General features: G+C 34.6%; 1 protein-coding gene across 2 annotated transcripts in view; it reads right to left on the bottom strand.

Annotated features, from left to right (window-relative positions):
• LOC149790607 (nephrocystin-3-like) overlaps positions 1–19,359 on the bottom strand; it is a 129,222-nt gene that overhangs the window by 76,467 nt on the left and 33,396 nt on the right. For both annotated transcript variants that reach the window (XM_089972710.1, XM_089972711.1), the window contains exons 11-16: positions 15,622–15,798; positions 13,094–13,197; positions 10,537–10,651; positions 8,299–8,442; positions 6,748–6,845; positions 2,716–2,901 (exon numbers count right to left, since the gene is read on the bottom strand). In XM_089972710.1, coding sequence (XP_089828836.1) covers positions 2,716–2,901; positions 6,748–6,845; positions 8,299–8,442; positions 10,537–10,651; positions 13,094–13,197; positions 15,622–15,798 — 824 coding nt within the window. The remainder of the gene's footprint in view (positions 1–2,715; positions 2,902–6,747; positions 6,846–8,298; positions 8,443–10,536; positions 10,652–13,093; positions 13,198–15,621; positions 15,799–19,359) is intronic.

The raw sequence follows: 19,359 nt of genomic DNA, 5'->3' as shown, positions 1-19,359 counted from the left end.
GCACACACACTACTTGTAATCCGAAACAACAAGCATACACACTACCTCTAATCTGAAACAACAAGCATATACACTACCTGTAATCTGAAACAACAAGCATACACACTACCTGTAATCTGAAACAACAAGAATACACAATACCTCTAATCTGAAACAACAAGCATATACACTACCTGTAATCTGAAACAACAAGCACACACACTGCCTGTAATCTGAAACAACAAGCATACACACTACCTGTAATCTGAAATAACAAGCATACACACTACCTCTAATCTGAAATAACAAGCATACACACTACCTCTAATCTGAAACAACAAGCACACACACTGCCTCTAATCTGAAATAACAAGCATACACACTACCTCTAATCTTAAACTGAAAAGAAATAATAGATCTTGTTTCATTCTAATCACTTCTACTCGTGATGTTCTCCATTAAATAAGTTTTATTGGTTTGGCTTCTGTGCATTAATCCTGAGAACTCTGTTTTTCCATTAAATAAGTCATGGATGAAATGCTTCTTACCAAAATTCCTTGGGAGGTGTGGAATTTTGTTTCAATAATTGCTTTTGTTTAGATATGAAGTAGAGATAGTATTGCAAATTAAAGTGTTGGTGACACAACAATTTCTTCGTGATGCATTTGCCCCTGTATTCTTAATTTTTTCTTTGAACAAAAGAAGAAATCGAGCTGAAACTTAGTTCACAAGTTTGACATTCTATAATTGTAATAAAAATTAAGTTAGTCAATGAACGTTCAGGATTTCCTCTTGCCTGCACTGGATATTGGTGCTGTATTACATGTAGTGGATATGGGGTCTGTTGTTGTTGTTGTTGTAGAGTTTGATATCATTTTTCAGCACAAGATAGGCTATATATGACAGCCAGTATAAATGGTGAAGGAAGAACCCGGGGAAAACCCCAGAAAGATCCAAAGACCAAATGAGAAGCTACTGGCAAGTTTTCTCACATACCCACATTGGTTGAATCCGAGACTCAAACCCACGCTGACAGAGGTGAGATGGCAGTGATCCATAACGGTGAGTGCTTTAGACCACTCAGCCACTTGGGGCCCCGATATGGGGTCTGTATTATATGTAATGAATATGAAGGCTGTAATTACATGAAATGGACATGGTGTATGTATTATATGTAATGGATATGGAGGCTGTAATTGCATGTAATGGATATGAGGTCTATATTATATGCAATGATCCATAACGGTACAAGGCCTGTATTACATGTAATGGATATTGGACAGTATTACATGTAATAGATATGGAGGATGTATTATATGTAATGGATATGGGGTCTGTATTACATGTAATGGATACAGGGGCTGTATTAATGGAGATGGGACAGTATTACATGTAATGGAGATGGGACAGTATTACATATAATGGATATGGGAACTTTAGTACTTTAGTACATGTTATGTATATGCAGGCTGTAATTACACGTAATGGATATGGATCCTGTATCACATGTAATGGATATAGGGACTGTATTAGATGTAATATACTTGGGGACTGTATTACATGAAATAAATAGGTGTCTGTATCTTTTAATGGACATGGAAACTCTACTGTATGTAACAGAGAGGTGGGCTGTATTACACGTTATGTATATGGAGCTGTGTTACATGTAATGGAGATGGGGGCTGTATTACATGTAATGGAGATAGGGGCTGTATTTCATGTAATGGATATGGGGGCTGTATTACATGTAATGGAGATAGGGGCTGTATTACATGTAATGGATATGGGGCTGTATTACATGTAATGGATATGGGGCTGTGTTACATGTAATGGATATGGGGCTATATTACATGTAATGGATATGGGGCTGTATTACATGTAATGGAGATATGGGCTGTATTACATGTAATGGATATGGGGCTGTATTTCATGTAATGGATATGGGGCTGTATTACATGTAATGGATATGGGGCTGTATTACATGTAATGGATATGGGGCTGTATTACATGTAATGGATATGGGGCTGTATTTCGTGTAATGGATATGGGGCTGTATTACGTGTAATGGATATGGGGCTGTATTTCATGTAATAGATATGGGGCTGTATTACATGTAATGGATATGGGGCTGTATTTCATGTAATGGATATGGGGCTGTATTACATGTAATGGAGATGGGCTGTATAACATGTAACAGATATGTACTTACATGTAATGACTGATAATCAATATTTCATTATTTATTAAATGAAAGTAGAGAATATTTTAGACTTTAGTGTATTGTGATAGATGTATTTCCCATTTAATAGTTTGATCAACAATTACTCTGGACTTCAAAAGACAAATCTTCTGAGACAGTGCATTGCATCTTAACAGATGGCTCACTACAACAAACTAAAAAGTAAGAGAGAATCTCATTAGCTCAAATACCCTGAATAACTGGAACTTGTTCCATCAGTTTAACCTTGCCCATTCTACTTGAACAACAAGCCTGAAAAGCATACCACTTTTCAGCCTGAGTATGAGTTTGAGATTTTATATTTGACCAATCACAAATGATTTAACATTTTAAAACTTGTATCTGATTGGCTGAGAGTGGAAACTCAATCTTAGAGATAAGCTCAGAGTTTTGTGATCTCCAAACCATAACACTCAAACTGATGGCTGTTCGAGTGGATTGAGTACTTCACTATAACTATGAGGTATATGTAAAGAAACTAAATGGGAAGTACTAACTCTGCAATATGTCTGGCCAGAACCATCACATAGAGGGGATTACAGGTCATGGGGTTACGGCAGTGTGTTAAAACTTTTGTTTCATCTTCTGGGCTGATGCTGGCATCAAGCGTAGCTATTTCTGCACGGACTAACTCCTTTACATTCTTATTGCTCAGTGGCTCCACCTGAAGGGTTGGCCAGGATCTAAAATTAAAAAATTAAAATAATTATTCCGAAAATTGTTAGTTTTGTGATGTGAGTCGTGTAAACAAAGTCTAAAAAAAGAATTTCCTTCTTAAATAGAAAGGCTTATGCCAATTTTTAATGCTGTGTTACAGATGACAAGACCAGAGCATGACAACTCCTGAGCATGCAAGTATTAGTTCCTTCAACTTCCACACCCACTGCCCCTCAAAAGGTGGAGTTACTCTTAAACTTGTATCACCTCACCAACAGAAGTAAATTTGGACATGCTGATAACATACAGACTGGTATAGAGGAAAATATGCAAGTCACACAAGCCCCCCAATAGAGTTAACAATGACCTACTTTTCTGCATGGCTAAAGTACCTGTGAGATGCATCCAAACAATATATTTCACAAGGGTAGGTGAAATATGGTCCAAACTATTCAGGATGTATTGAACAGATCAGGGATTCTGCAGACTTAACAAACACAAATTCTGTGACTTTTCCAAAACTTTTCCAAGGCCATTTCACAAAATTCAAGGACCACAATAAACCAATCATCGATTGTAACTGTGTTGTGTTCAAAACAAGTTTTTTTAATTGATGCTCAGTGCTCTATGAAATTAGCAGTTATACATTTTTTGAACTCCAAGTTCAGAAATTCCATGACTTTTCAAGGCCCTTGAAATTTAAATTTTAATTCCAAACCTTTCCAGGATTCCAGTATCTGCAGGAACCCTGACAGACATCTGCGTAGAAAGGTATCAATATGATATGAATGATCCCACCAATCTGATGCAAATAAAGGGCAAAGTTGCAAAAATAGTTGCCAACATTCTACAATTTTGCCACAATTGTGACAATAGAACTCGACCTAGTTCTTATAAAAACAAGGCCTCATACCAAAATTGTGACAATAGAACTCGACCTAGTTCTTATAAAAGCAAGGCCTCATACCAAAATTGTGACAATAGAACTTGACCTAGTTCTTATAAAAGCAAGGCCTCATACCAAAATTGTGACAATAGAACTCGACCTAGTTCTTATAAAAGCAAGGCCTCATACCAAAATTGTGACAATAGAACTTGACCTAGTTCTTATAAAAGCAAGGCCTCATACCAAAATTGTGACAATAGAACTTGACCTAGTTCTTATAAAAGCAAGGCCTCATACCAAAATTGTGACAATAGAACTCGACCTAGTTCTTATAAAAGCAAGGCCTCATACCAAAATTGTGACAATAGAACTCGACCTAGTTCTTATAAAAGCAAGGCCTCATACCAAAATTGTGACAATAGAACTTGACCTAGTTCTTATAAAAGCAAGGCCTCATACCAAAATTGTGACAATAGAACTTGACCTAGTTCTTAAAAAAACAAGGCCTCATACCAAAATTTGTTCTGAATCCGTGAAGTTACTGAGCACAAATGAAACTGTGAGCCACAGCTCCACCGATTTCTGTTGGCAAAAGTTTACAAACTTGACATAGGTCTTTCTATTGTTAAGCTTCAAAACAGGTTTGGTTTCAATCAATGAAGTATTTCAGAGGTCACTGAGAAGAAATAAAATGCTAATGTCCCCCCACCCCCAATGAAGTGGAAATGTAAACAGGGGCTAAAACTCTGTCAAGTTTTGTGAGAAAGTGGCAAACTGGATTCCAAGTTAAAACCTCCTACCAAATGTGGTCACAATCCATTAAGTCCTTCAAAAGCCATAAGTGAAATGAAATTATTGCTGCAAATAAAGTGGGCAGTTCCAAGACAAAGAAAGGCCAATAGCTCAATTATATTTTGTTGCAAAATAGCAAAAACTGAACTTGACCTTGAACTTTACAGTTTCATATATCATGCAATTGTATTCCATGAAGGTTGCTGAATGAAATCAAAATTTACAAGCTGTGACATGACATGAAGTGATGTTATGTGACATGATGGAACAGATAAGCAACATGTTATGCCCCTTCCATAGACATGGCATGGGACATAAAAAATCCAAAGGTCACTGATGGATGAAAAGAAATTTTTAAGTAAATTGTTTTCTTTGAGAACTTATCCAATCACATTATGTTAGGAATATTAACCTGCTATCTCTTGAATCCAGCATTACAAAAAGTCTTTTTCTTTCTGTATCATATACACAAATGGCAATAACTCTTGAACATTACTTCCCTTTGCCACCGCCAGGTTTCACCAGTATTTTAGCTTCGTTGCTGTACTGATAACATTATACACTTTATTTCCAACAATGCAAGCCATTTTAGTGTTCAAACTGGACCAGCCATTTTCATTTTGGATTCATTGTGTGGAACAATCATTCTTCTGCAGGTTGTATACATTCATTTTACAATTTCTGCCAACATTGAGTGACTTTGTCACCTTTATAAATTTCATCTATTTAAGACCATTTTAAAGCAAGCTACTGTTGACTTCATGTTGTCATTTACAAGTTAATGTGACACTGACTATTTTTACTTACTCCCTTATTAATGGAGTTGGTTTTAGTAAGTTAATAACATGCTGCATTGCTAATTTATGCTTTGTTTTTCCCTTCTTGGGTTGTTTCATTAGAAATGTCAACTAATGCATGAAATGCATATGTTGAAAGCATAGTCTAGAAGACATCAATTACTCTGTTAGTAATGGGAAATTTATTAGTGAGTTAGTAACATGCTGAATTACTAATTTATGCTTTGTTTTTTCTTGGGTCCTTTCAGCAAAATGTCAATTAATGCATAAAATGCAATATTTCAAAAAAGGAAGTCATCCATGACTCTTGTTTTGTATAAACTGAGTGTATATTGTCCATGAAATGCATCATGCATAATACATGGTCAGAAGAAGTCTGGGTTACAGTATTAGCAAGTTAGTAACATGCTGAATTGCTAATTTATGCTTTGTTTTCTCATTTTGTGTCATATAAGGAGAAATGCCAACAAAATGCATGAAAGAGAAAGAACAATGGAATAAGTTGAAGACGACAAATGCTGATATCCTCACTATACATCCAATACAACCTAAAGTTCATTGCTAGTGATTCTGACTAATTGGGGAGCATTCCCCAATTTAAGGCTGAAAATACAAAAATCGCATAAGAGAAATGGGTCACATGGACCTAATTTTGATATGACTGAGATGCTTTCATCCAATATCATGTGTCAGTAACACAGGACTGAAGATATTGAACTGGCATCTGAAAATACAATAGTCACTCAAACATGCATATTGTGTCAAACTGACCCAGTTTTAGTATGGCTGAGTTACTTTGTCTAGATGTATCTGCATACCAGCTTTCAGGAGTATATGTAAAAGAGGGTCCAGAATATTGATGGTGTAATTTACAAACAGCTGACAATACAAAAGTGATTCAAATATGCAAATTAAGTCATTATGATCTATTTTCGTACAGATGAGTTATTTTCCCTGAGAACAGTCCACATACAAATTTTCATAAGTGTAGCTGTTTGTTGTTGTTGTTGTTGTTGTAATGTTTAACACCATTCTGCAGCACAAGATAGGCTATAGATGGTGGCCAGTATCAATGGTTGAGGAAGAACCTGGGAAAACCCCGGAAAGAACCACTGACCCACAAGAAGCTACTGGCAAACTTTCTCACATACCCACATTAGCCAAACCCAAGACTCGAATCCACGCAGACAGAGATGAGATAGCAGTGATCTGTAATGGTGAGCGCTTTAGACCACGCGTAGTGAAATATGATCTGAAATAACTGAATGAATGAATTAATGAATGAAAGAAAGAGCTAAGAAATGATTGAACAGGCAATAAACAATATTGCAAACTTCATTGGTAAAGGGACAATAAACTATACGATTTGACTGCAGATGTCTTCATACTGATCTTACCTCCAAGGCTGAGGACATGTGTCTTCATGTGCTGACACTATGATCCTAGTATCCACTGGTAACGGGTCTAGAAGCCACTGAAGGTGAACCTCTCCTTGCTGATAAGAAGAAGTATCACATTAGTTCATATTGTATGTTTTCAGTAACTGTTACAAAGCATAACATTTAGAAATTAGTTTCAGTTTAATGTGCGAGATTTGTAACAATTTGTAAATGTCAGTATCAATTAATTACTTTGTGTTTTGTCTGATGAACACAAGAAAGTCTTGTTATCAAAATATTACAAAAACTGTGTTACTTAAAAGTCAAATTGTGACTGACTGATGTTACATTTGTCACATTGAGTCACTGATTGACATTTGATTTATGTCACATTGTGACACTGAATGATGATACACATTAATACAATTCTTAGGAGATTTGAAATTATAATAGTAATAACTAACAATTTACACAGTAATCCCCCAGCTAAGCCATTTTTTCTGACTTCTGAAATAAATAATCTGGAACATTAATGGACATTACTGTATAACATGGCACAATGTGATGTACAATATTTGATTACCTGATGTTAAGACACTAATGAATGAGAACATTATGTAATGTTACTATGTGATATGCCACAGTGTGACATACAATATTTGATTACCTGATGTTAAGACACTAATGAATGAGAACATTATGTAGTGTTACTATGTGATATGCCACAGTGTGACATACAATATTTGATTACCTGATGTTAAGACACTAATGAATGAGAACATTATGTAATGTTACTATGTGATATGCCACAGTGTGACATACAATATTTGATCACTTGATGCCAAGACACTAATGAATGAGAACATTATGTAATGTTACTATGTGATATGCCACAGTGTGACATACAATATTTGATTACTTGATGTTAAGACACTAATGAATGAGAACATTATGTAATGTTACTATGTGATATGCCACAGTGTGACATACAATATTTGATTACCTGATGTTAAGACACTAATGAATGAGAACATTATGTAATGTTACTATGTGATATGCCACAGTGTGACATACAATATTTGATTACTTGATGTTAAGACACTAATGAAAGAGAACAATATGTAATGTTACTATGTGATATGCCACAGTGTGACATACAATATTTGATTACTTGATGTTAAGACACTAATGAATGAGAACATTATGCAATGTTACTATGTGATATGCCACAGTGTGACATACAATATTTGATTACCTGATGTTAAGACACTAATGAATGAGAACATTATGTAATGTTACTATGTGATATGCCACAGTGTGACATACAATATTTGATTACATGATGTTATGACACAAATAAATAAGAACCTTGTGAATCATTACTAGGTGATATGCCCCAGTGTGGCATACAATTTTTGATTACTTAATATTATGACAAATAAATGAAAACCTTATGGGATGGTGCTGGTGATGTTGCTAAGTAACATGCCATTGTGGCTTCTAATATGTGATTACTTAATGTTATGATAATAATTAATGTGAACCTTATGTAAAATTGAGATTTTTCACCTGAAACCTATCAAGAGAATCTAGTACTAAAATTGTGCCCCCTGGTGTCTTGGATGATATTTTCTCTAACCATCGTGGAAATTCTTCAACAAGGCGAGCAGGGTCTGATGTCAAGGGTGGTGGAGAACTGACCTGCTGCATCAGCTGCAAGAAAATAGGATTTAAATGAATCAGCTCTGATTCTTTTGAAAATCTTCTGTAATGTAGTCAAATAAAAAAGAAAAAACAAATTCCTGAAGATCAAGAATTTGTTTCTATATGATTTCATAAACTTTTATTGTTGGCTAAGTTGTTAAGACACTGGACTCATAACCATAATATAAGTTAATTTCCACCATCAGATCAGGTTGGACTTGTTACAGCAGCCTGACATTGGGACTGGTTATAGTAGCATGACCCTGGGACTGGTTCCAGTAGCATGATCTTGGGACTGGTTACAGTAGCATGACCTTGGGCAAGGCACTTTGCTTTACTAAATTCACCACAATAAAACCTTCAAATTGTTGATGTGCCACAAAACAGAAAACCAAACAAAATCATAATCTTATAGATTATATTCAGTCAAGGTAGGAACTAATTTAATCAAAAAACTGAATTGTTCTTTCCAAAAGCATATTGTCTTCAAAAATTGGCATCACTGTTAAAGGCATACAAGTAAAAACATAAGCAATATAATCTGTACTATATATGCTTGCTTATAGGTCAAGTCAAGCTACAAACAACAGAGATCATGATCTGCCATAGCATAATGTGCCTGCAGATTAGAGGCTATGTTGTTCGTTCAACGGATAACTCCTAACAAACTGCAATGACCCAGATCTGCCAGCATATTATGCAACAGCAGAGCTGGATCTGTGCAGTTTACAGCTGGGCTCATCTTATAAGTGAGTATATATGGCAGGTTTGCAGCTTAACCTTATATGTAACAACTCTATAAAATTATCATTCAGTGACAATGGGAGGAGGTTGTGCAGAAAAGTGACACTATTCTATGGGAGATACATCTGACTTAAGTAAAGTAAATGGTTTTCTACGTTACATATTAAAAAGTAAACACTTTAGTAAAATACTATCTAACATACAAAGAATAATGCTATTTAACATACTTAGCCCAATGCTATTTAATATAATTAGCCCAATGCTATTTAATATACTTAGCCCAATGCTAGTTAATATACTTAGCCCAATGCTATTTAACATACATAGCCCAATGCTATTTAATATACTTAGCCAAATGCTATTTAATATAATTAACCCAATGCTATTTAATACACTTAGCCCAGTGCTATTTAATATACTTAGCCCAATGCTATTTAACATACTTAGCCCAATGTTATTTAACATACTTAGCCCAATGTTATTTAACATACTTAGCCCAAAGCTACTTAATATGCTTAGCCCAATGCTATTTAACATACATAGCCCAATGCCATTTTATATACTTAGCCCAATGGTATTTAATATATTTAGCCCAATGCTATTTAACATACTTAGCCCAATGCTATATAATATACTTAAACCCAATGCTATTTAACATACTTAGCCCAATGCTATTAAACATACTTAGCCCAATGCTATTTAACATACTTAGCCCAATGCTATATAATATACTTAAACCCAATGCTATTTAACATACTTAGCCCAATGCTATATAATATACTTAAACCCAATGCTATTTAACATACGTAGCCCAATGCTATTTAACATACTTAGCCCAATGCTATTTAATATGCTTAGCCCAATGCTATTTAACATACATAGCCCAATACCTTTTAATATACTTAGCGCACTATTTTTAACATACTTGGCTAAATACTATTTAACATACTTAGCCCAATGCAATTAAACATAAATAACCCATTACTTTTTAACATATTTAGCCCAATATCTTTTAATACACTTAGCAAAATACTATTTAACATACTTAGCCCAAAGCCATTAAACATAACTTACTGAACAACTTAGTGAACTAATACAACAAAAACTACAGAAAGTCAATGTAAAATAAAAGCCCAAACTAAAGCTGAGAGAGTTTGTCTGTATCAAACATTTTAGTATATAATGAAACTTTGATGAGTCAAATATCATTCACTTAAATACCTGACAATCTTCTCTGTAGTTTTGTATACCATTCACTTGAATACAGTACTCTAAATAGATTATATACTGTAAACAGATGACTTAAACGAATACAGTGAATACAGATGCATGACAGAACTTGAAGAAAAGGCTACCAACCTGTGCTGTTATTCTTCGGATCATAACTATTGGGTCAGCACTTACAGAAGATTCATCCCCAACAAAATGATACAGCACCATACAGCTGGGACTCTTCTCAATCTGTAACTGGATCCTGTGGTGGACAGAAATGCATTAATATGTGGTCTTTTCATGCATACACAAAAACACGGTGGACTGAAATGTATTAACATGTAGTCTTTTCATGCATACACAAAAACATGGTGGACAGAAATGCATTAATATGTGGTCTTTTCATGCATACACAAAAACACGGTGGATTGAAATGCATTAACATGTAGTCTTTTCATGCATACACAAAAACATGGTGGACAGAAATGCATTAACATGTAGTCTTTTCATGCATACACAAAAACATGGTGGACAGAAATGTATTAACATGTAGTCTTTTCATGCATACACAAAAACATGGTGGACAGAAATGTATTAACATGTAGTCTTTTCATGCATACACAAAAACATGGTGGACAGAAATGTATTAACATGTAGTCTTTTCATGCATACACAAAAACATGGTGGACAGAAATGTATTAACATGTAGTCTTTTCATGCATACACAAAAACATGGTGGACAGAAATGTATTAATATGTAGTCTTTTCATACATACACAAAAATATGGTGGACAGAAATGCATAACATGTAGTCTTCTCATGCATGCACAAAAACATGGTGGACAGAAATGCATTAACATGTCGTCTTTTCACGTATACACAAAAATATGGTGGACATAAATGCACAAAAACATGGTGGACAGAAATGTATTAACATGTAGTCTTTTCATGCATACACAAAACATTAACATGTAGTCTTTTCATGCAAACACAAAAACATGTAGCCTTTTCATGCATACACAAAAAACATTAACATGTAGTCTTTTCATGCATACACAAAAACATGGTGGACAGAAATGCATTAACATGTAGTCTTTTCATGCATACACAAAAACATGGTGGACAAAAATGCATTAATATGTAGTCTTTTCATGCATACACAAAAATATGGTGGACAAAAATGCATTAATATGTAGTCTTTTCATGCATACACAAAAACATTAACATGTAGTCTTTTCATGCATACACAAAAACATGTAGCCTTTTCATGAATACACAAAAACATTAACATGTAGTCTTTTCATACATACACAAAAACAAGTAGCCTTTTCATGCACACACAAAAACATTAACATGTAGTCTTTTCATACATACACAAAAACATTAACATGTAGTCTTTTCATACATACACAAAAACATTAACATGTAGTCTTTTCATGCATACACAAAAACATGTAGCCTTTTCATGAATACACAAAAACATTAACATGTAGTCTTTTCATACATACACAAAAACATGTAGCCTTTTCATGCATACACAAAAACATTAACATGTAGTCTTTTCATGCATACACAAAAACATTAACATGTAGTCTTTTCATGCATACACAAAAACAAATCTCTGTCAGAGCTAAATCAGGTAGAACAGTTTCACAGAAGCGGGCATTTCAGGTTATTATTTGTATTTATAAGCACATCTGATGCAGCAACATCATCTTTACAAAACTTGATAATTGAATTCTTTCTGATAAAACTGGTTGAGACCAATGAAGCAGCTTTTGAGTTACTATTGTTGTGGGCTCAATGCCATTGGTCAGCAAACAATAGGCTCTACATTGCAGCAACCTGGGAAAACCCTGGGAAAAACCACCAACCCATGGGAAGCTTTTTCACATACACACATTATCTGAGCTGAGACTTGAACTTTGATGGACTGAGGTGAGATGGCGGTGATCGATAAAGGAAAGCACTTTAAACATCTAAGCCACATGAGGCCCTGTAGTCTTCGAGTGTTTGACTTGAACTTTTATTTTTTTATATTTCAATGTTATTTTTGTACAAATTCACAAAATTTGCTCAAAGAAAGATGAAGCACAATAGGGCTGTAACATAGACTTACATGAATGGAAAGTTTAATTTTTCTGTGTATGTGTTTACCTCAAAATCTTCTAAAGTGTCCTTGCAAGATAGAAGATATACATAACATTAATATGATACGGCTCAATGTATCTCTGTAACTTCTAAAATGCTCTACTGTTGACACTCTTTATTCTTCTTTACCAATTGAATTGACTTTTGGATTGCTAAAAAGATGTACTCATTGAACAATAAACTATGCCTCCACAAAATGTTATGCATCACAATTGTGCTAAAATAATTATAGTCAACATCCATTACAAACATTTGGTAACGAAAATTAATGCTTTCACATTTTATCTGTAAGAGTACAATGTAACAAGTATCTGTCTTAAAACAGAGGATCTGAAGTTGTACTTCCTAGGTCTTTATAATGTAAGGTCTTACACCAAATTTGGTTTTAACCCACAAAGTATTTCTTAAGTAACTGAGTGGAAACAAAATTTTGTGATGGACTAGTTGGGTGTGGGTTGAATGAATGAGACAAGGTGTGACCAATGGACAGAAGGGAACATAATTGCTCCCCTCCATAGATATGGCAGGGGAATAAATAAACAATTATTCTCACCATTTTGCCAGTAGTAAAGACCTGCCTGACCCTGATGGGCCCAGGATCAGTAATGGAGGCAAGGGGCCAGCTGAAAGAACATGGACATTCAATCTCTCATAGTGCTGCAATGAAAATAAAAATGTAACTTATTAATTTTAATACATGAACAATCATTATAATTTTTTAAAACGAAAATTGGTATTATGATACTAATATAAATCTATTAATAACATATTTCTTAGATATGAAATAAAATACGATTCTTGGATAATACTTACCTGATCATATTATCTCAGGAGTATGACTACTACCTTGCAATTCCAGTGTACTCAAGTGAACCATTAGCTCTGAAAAAGCTAAAATCTGTCTTCCCACATCGGTGGGAGTCAGATTAGAGTGACCTCCCACCAGGTCAAACTGAGCCTTTTGGGATGGAAGATCTTGGAAGTAAAAGCTTGATAAAGTTGTCTCTTCCCTCCATCCTATGACTTATTTAATGTCTAATTAAGGAAAAGCTGCAATCAAATGCTATGCTCCTTTTGACTGCCCTAACCTTATGAGCTGAAAATTGCAGTAACTTCATTTGATCTTGGATTATTTCTCTATATGCAGGGTTAATGCCCCATCATATCCAGGATGATATAGCTTAAAGGTATAAACAGTGTGGTTTTCCTCTTTTTGTGACTCAGTTCATTTTTGGTACAACTCTAAAGTCCTCAATGGGTCATGTAGAAAACCCCAAGACAAAGGATCTAATGACAACAGGGGTTTCACCTTCAATAACTGATTGCCCATGGATGGGAGACCGTTCTTCACAATGAATTTGTTACTCTAATAAAAACAGAAAAACTCTGAATGTCTTAGAACGAAAAGTGCAAGGAATATAGATTGAGCATAACATAATGTGAGAACTCACTCCTTAATATGGAAAATATTGCTTGATAATGGCTTTTTGTGATGTTTCTAAAAGAACATACTTACAAGCAAGGGTAGTAGAGGCATGGATGGGAACTGGCTTTAATCTGTACATCCAAGGGTAGATCACTCAAGTCTGACTCCCATCTAGGCTAAGAACATGGCCTTTTTTATAGCTAAAGGTTAGCTTGGGATTTAGTGGTTGTACTAAGGTATTATGAATTGATACAAATTTAATGAAAATTCTAGAATACAAGTTTGTTTCAGAGTTAAGTTATTAATCTGCTCATTAAAAATGAAAGTTAATAAAAACCCTATTTCTTGTCAACAATTTTTATTTGTATCCCCAGACAATGTTGTGGTATCAAGCACGCCAACTCAAAGATTTTCCTTAGGAAAGGCTAAAAAGCTAAATATATTAGATTTTCCTTAGAAAAGGCAAAAAGCTAAATATATCAGATAAGTTTTTCCTTAGGAAAGGCAAAAAAGTTAAATATATTAGGTATCTGCAATTGTTTCAGTTACATTTAGGTAAAAAGGCATTGTTTTGCATTTCAAGGTGGAAGGATAGTGGATTTTGCTGTCAGTAACACTTGGGTAATAAAGTAACTTAATGTTTTATTAAAATTAAGTGTCAATGCTTAGAAAATAACCATATATGCATAAATTATGACTTAAAAGTCCACAATGCTAATTTTTACTTAGTAGAATGTTAACTTTTTATCATGTTAAATAGCTGCATTTTACTGAAACATTTCAAATGGTATTTATTATTGTTTTCAAAGGTAGTTGCAGACTTTGGTATTCTGAGAAGGAAAACAGGATTTATCTGTATTCACAATTCATAGAGAAAAAATGTACAAAATGTATCTCTGATAGAAATAATAATATTTCAACAAACTTGAAAACACATGTTTCCAGAGATTACTCACCTGGCTGACACCTACCTGAATGTCAACTGCTAAAGCAACTGGTCAAGAAATCTGGTTAGTAGACTGATTATGGTAGAAATGTCTTCCAATTTTGTTTATTGACTATGTGATGAAATCTGTTGCTTCAAGATTTCTATATTTTTCTTTATCTGCATCCATGTTTGATGGAAAACAAACATCATTTGTTGAAAGGCCATTATACCATGAGATTTGCTCTCAGATTAAGTCAAATTCTGTTGAGCGATTTTTGAAGAAGAAAAAAATTAAAAGTTTCTCTACTTTAAGTATTAGAGGATATAACCGATGGAAAATCATCGGTAGAAAATTCTGTCAGCAGTTTTTGAGAGTCTGTTTAAAGGTCTTCCTATGTTTGCATATTTCCCAGCAGTATGGTATTATTGTGAAAATGTGAAAGGTCTTTATGCCCCAGTACTTTCTGTCAAATTTGGTCAAATTCTCTTGAAATAATTTTGTGTATATTCAATACAGTGGCCATCATATTTGATGCTGATTTGGTATTATTTGTACAACTTAAAGGGCTTTCATGCTAGAAAAGAATCTCTACAAAATTCAAATAGCAAATGACACTTTATGACAAAAACTGGATACAGGGCCATATCATCTGGACTTATGAACAGGCATGCCAAATCTGTCTTAAAAGAGTGCACCAAATCTGATTTACTCTCCACAATTACAAACCTTTTCAAATCCCAGTTCACAGCTGGATTTCACAGAAAAGTTCATGGCCTCCATTTGCTCAAAATCTGAGTTGACATCCCACACCCCACTACCAAAAATTTGATCAAGGCCGTCTCCATCCATTACTTGAAACCCTGGATCTTCCAGCTTCTCCTTCTTGGAATCAATACCTAGCTCCTGAAAATAGAAGGAATAAGAAATTAAAAAACTTTATACAGATTCCTCTGATGTAAAATAACTTGCTTATAAGCAGTGTTGGAAATGTTAATAAGCTGACTTGCTTATAAGCAGTGATGGAAATGTTAATAAGCTGACTGTGACTTGTTTATAAGCAGTATTGGAAATGTTAATAAGCTGACTTGCTTATAAGCAGTGATGGAAATTTTTGCTACCTGATTAATAATGGACAACTGATCAATTAATTTTTCCACATGAACATTCTGCTAAAATACTGGGGTTATTATTTAAAGTAGTTGTTAAGTCCAAGTATCACTACTGTCTGCATGAATGAAAATATCTGGGCAAAATTCTCGAATTAAAAGCAAGTATACAATTTAATACTTAGATCTGAGGATATAAAAAAATTTGTATGAGTGTCCAGCAAGTATGAAATTTTACATGATGGGTTACATATTTTCTGTCCTTAGCTACAAACGTATTGAAATCATTAAACAAGTTTTATAAATTGGGAGAGTATAAGAAAATATTTACACAGATCACAAAAAAACATTCGAGAACTAAAAATCAATTACCTATGAGATATTATGATGCAATTCTGGCAAGATTTTGACAGCAAGTCATTGCTAACCATATACATAAACGAAGACATTGTCAAAATAAAATATGTCAGACGTAATCAAGTGTACATAATAGAAAATGTATGTATCAGTTATATAATGCTGCAAACAAAAATAATGTTTACTGATACTACAGAAGAACCTGTCTTGAAAGACCACACCATCTGCCAAAATTATACTGGTCTCTCAAGACAGGTGGTCTCATGACAGGTCAAAGGATTCTATAATCAATAGGTCTGTTGTGCATGGATAACCTGGTCTCACAAGACACATGGTATCTCATAGCAATGGTCTCTCAAGACAGGGTTTGCAATATCACTAACTATTATGCACATTGACTGCAAATTACAATTTAAGATCACTCTTTTCAACAATAAGCTTGACAATGGCTTGTTAGCCACCATGTTTATGATTCGCAAAAATAGGGATCACAATGTAGGAAAAAACATTGACATTTTAATGCTGGATCTTCTTTATTCAAAGTGGTCCTGGAAACCAATTAAATACATATTTAAGAAAGAGAGTTGGGCCTCTACTTCATATAAGAGTTTCATCTGAATCTGATTAAAGAATGAAATAGGCACTTATCCCACCAAAACTTTTTGGAAATGACATGAAACAATAATGAGTTCATCTGCTATGCATACAAACATATAAACCAAATTTCATTTGTCTACCTTAACTGTGCTAACAAGGTTTTCCTCTACAAACCTTAACTGTGCTAACAAGGTTTTTCTCTACAAACACAATTATACCAAGTTTATAAGCCACATGCAATGATATCATGGAACCTTCCAGAGTCTCTTTACTATAAGAGGATATTGTCACGAAATTGTGTACGAGTTATATCAATATGTATATGTTGTCAAAAATGTACTCGGGTTTTGTTGCCGCATACAGCGTCACCCGAGGGTGGTATATCTTTTGGCTCTAGTTATTTCAAAATCCTGAGCAAACTCAGACCATGCTGCATGAGCAAATTGCCTGCAGTGGGGAAATCTAAGTACCTAGCTGCGCATATCTGTCACAGCTAGTGTACATACAGAGCAAATTCTCTATAACCAAATTACATTACGCAGAGTCTTGTCAGAAAGCTAACCCTTTACGGAAGCAAATCTCCAGCTGTAGAGCTGCCTTATGCCATGCCTTGTATATGGTTTGATGTGGAGTCACCAGCTGTAGAGCTGCCTTATGCCATGCCTTGTATATGGTTTGATGTGGAGTCACCAGCTGTAGAGCTGCCTTATGCCATGCCTTGTATATGGTTTGATGTGGAGTCGCCAGCTGTAGAGCTGCCTTATGCCATGCCTTGTATATGGTTTGATGTGGAGTCGCCAGCTGTAGAGCTGCTTTATACATGCCTGCCATGTCTTATACATCATTTGATGTGGAGTAACAGAACTCTTTGTGGTTTTCGTGTGATGTATACGCTGTGTTTTGGTGATGTTGGATCGCAAGAGTGGACTGGTTTTCTCGATGCGAGGGACCAGGGCTTCGTGACCATCGGGTCTGTGATGTGAGGGCTCTCGAGGGATCCTTCAGCAGACTGAGAGGAGGGAACAATGCGTGGCTGCTTCTCTGGCCATTGACTAGAGCGAGTGGAACTGGAGTTAACATCTTGGTTGTCAAATGCGCGCCACGACAGTTATAGTGTTCCATGTTATTTACACTATTACATTTCATAAAATCATTTATTCCTATTGCTATATCGTTATGTGACCGATCGATAGGTTCATAATTTCATTCATTCCTATTGCTATATCATTATGTGAATGATCGATGGGTTCATAATTTCATTCATTCTTATCGTTATGTGAATGATTGATAGGTTCATAATTTCATTCATTCCTATTGCCATATCATTATGTGAATGATCGATAGGTTCATAATTTCATTCATTCTTATCGCTATGTGAATGATTGATAGGTTCATAATTTCATTCATTCCTATTGCAATATCGTTATGTGAACGATCGATAGGTTCATAATTTCATTCATTCCTATTGCTATATCGTTATGTGAACAATCGATAGGTTCATAATTTCATTCGTTCTTATCGTTATGTGAACGATTGATAGGTTCAAAATTTCATTCATTCCTATCGCTATGTGAACGATCGATAGGTTCAATATTTCATTCATTCCTATCATTATATGAACGATCAATAGGTTCATAATTTCATTCATTCCTATCATCATATGAACGATCGATAGGTTCATAATTTCATTCATTCCTATTTCAATATCTGTTTACGATCGATAGCTTCATAATTTACACTGCTTTTCAATATTGTTTTATGAACGATACATCCAAATTTACATTCTTTTCAAAATCGTTATTTGAATGATACGTTCAAATTTACCTGCTTTTCACAATCGTTATTTGAACGATACATTCATAATTACATTCTTTTCTAAATCGTTATTTGAATGATACATTCATAATTACATTCTTTTCTAAATCATTGTTTGAACAATACATTCATATTTACACTCTTTTCTAAATCGTTTTTTGAACGATACATTCAAGACTCTTTATGTTGGGGTGCAGATCATGTTTATTTTGTTGATCAATGATAGGAATTCACGTTTGTTTTGAAATTCCATTTGTTAGATTCATGTTGAGTTTTTTTTTTGTTGAGTTAATTGTTGTTGATAGTTCCATGTTAGGAACTTTATAATTGTCCTTATCTTTTTGTTTACAATGGTGTCAGATTTGTTAATATTTAAATTGCGTTTATAAATAAACATCTTGTAAACGCAGTTGCTTTTGGTGTCTTCCCTAATCCAGTCCCAACCCGGCTTCATCCTGTGACAGATATCCCCATTTTAGAGAGCATTACCATTAGAGGATATCCCCATTTTAGAGGGCATTACTGTTAGAGGATATCCCCATTTTAGAGGGCATTACCGTTAGAGGATATCCCCATTTTAGAAAGCTAT

This window comes from Sinohyriopsis cumingii, chromosome 10, assembly GCF_028554795.1.
Source record: "Sinohyriopsis cumingii isolate HCF-2022 chromosome 10, ASM2855479v2, whole genome shotgun sequence".
NCBI classification, from domain to species: Eukaryota; Metazoa; Mollusca; class Bivalvia; order Unionida; family Unionidae; genus Sinohyriopsis; species Sinohyriopsis cumingii.
The sequence above is the reverse complement of the archived record's forward strand: the minus strand, read 5'-3'. Positions and strand labels throughout refer to the sequence as shown.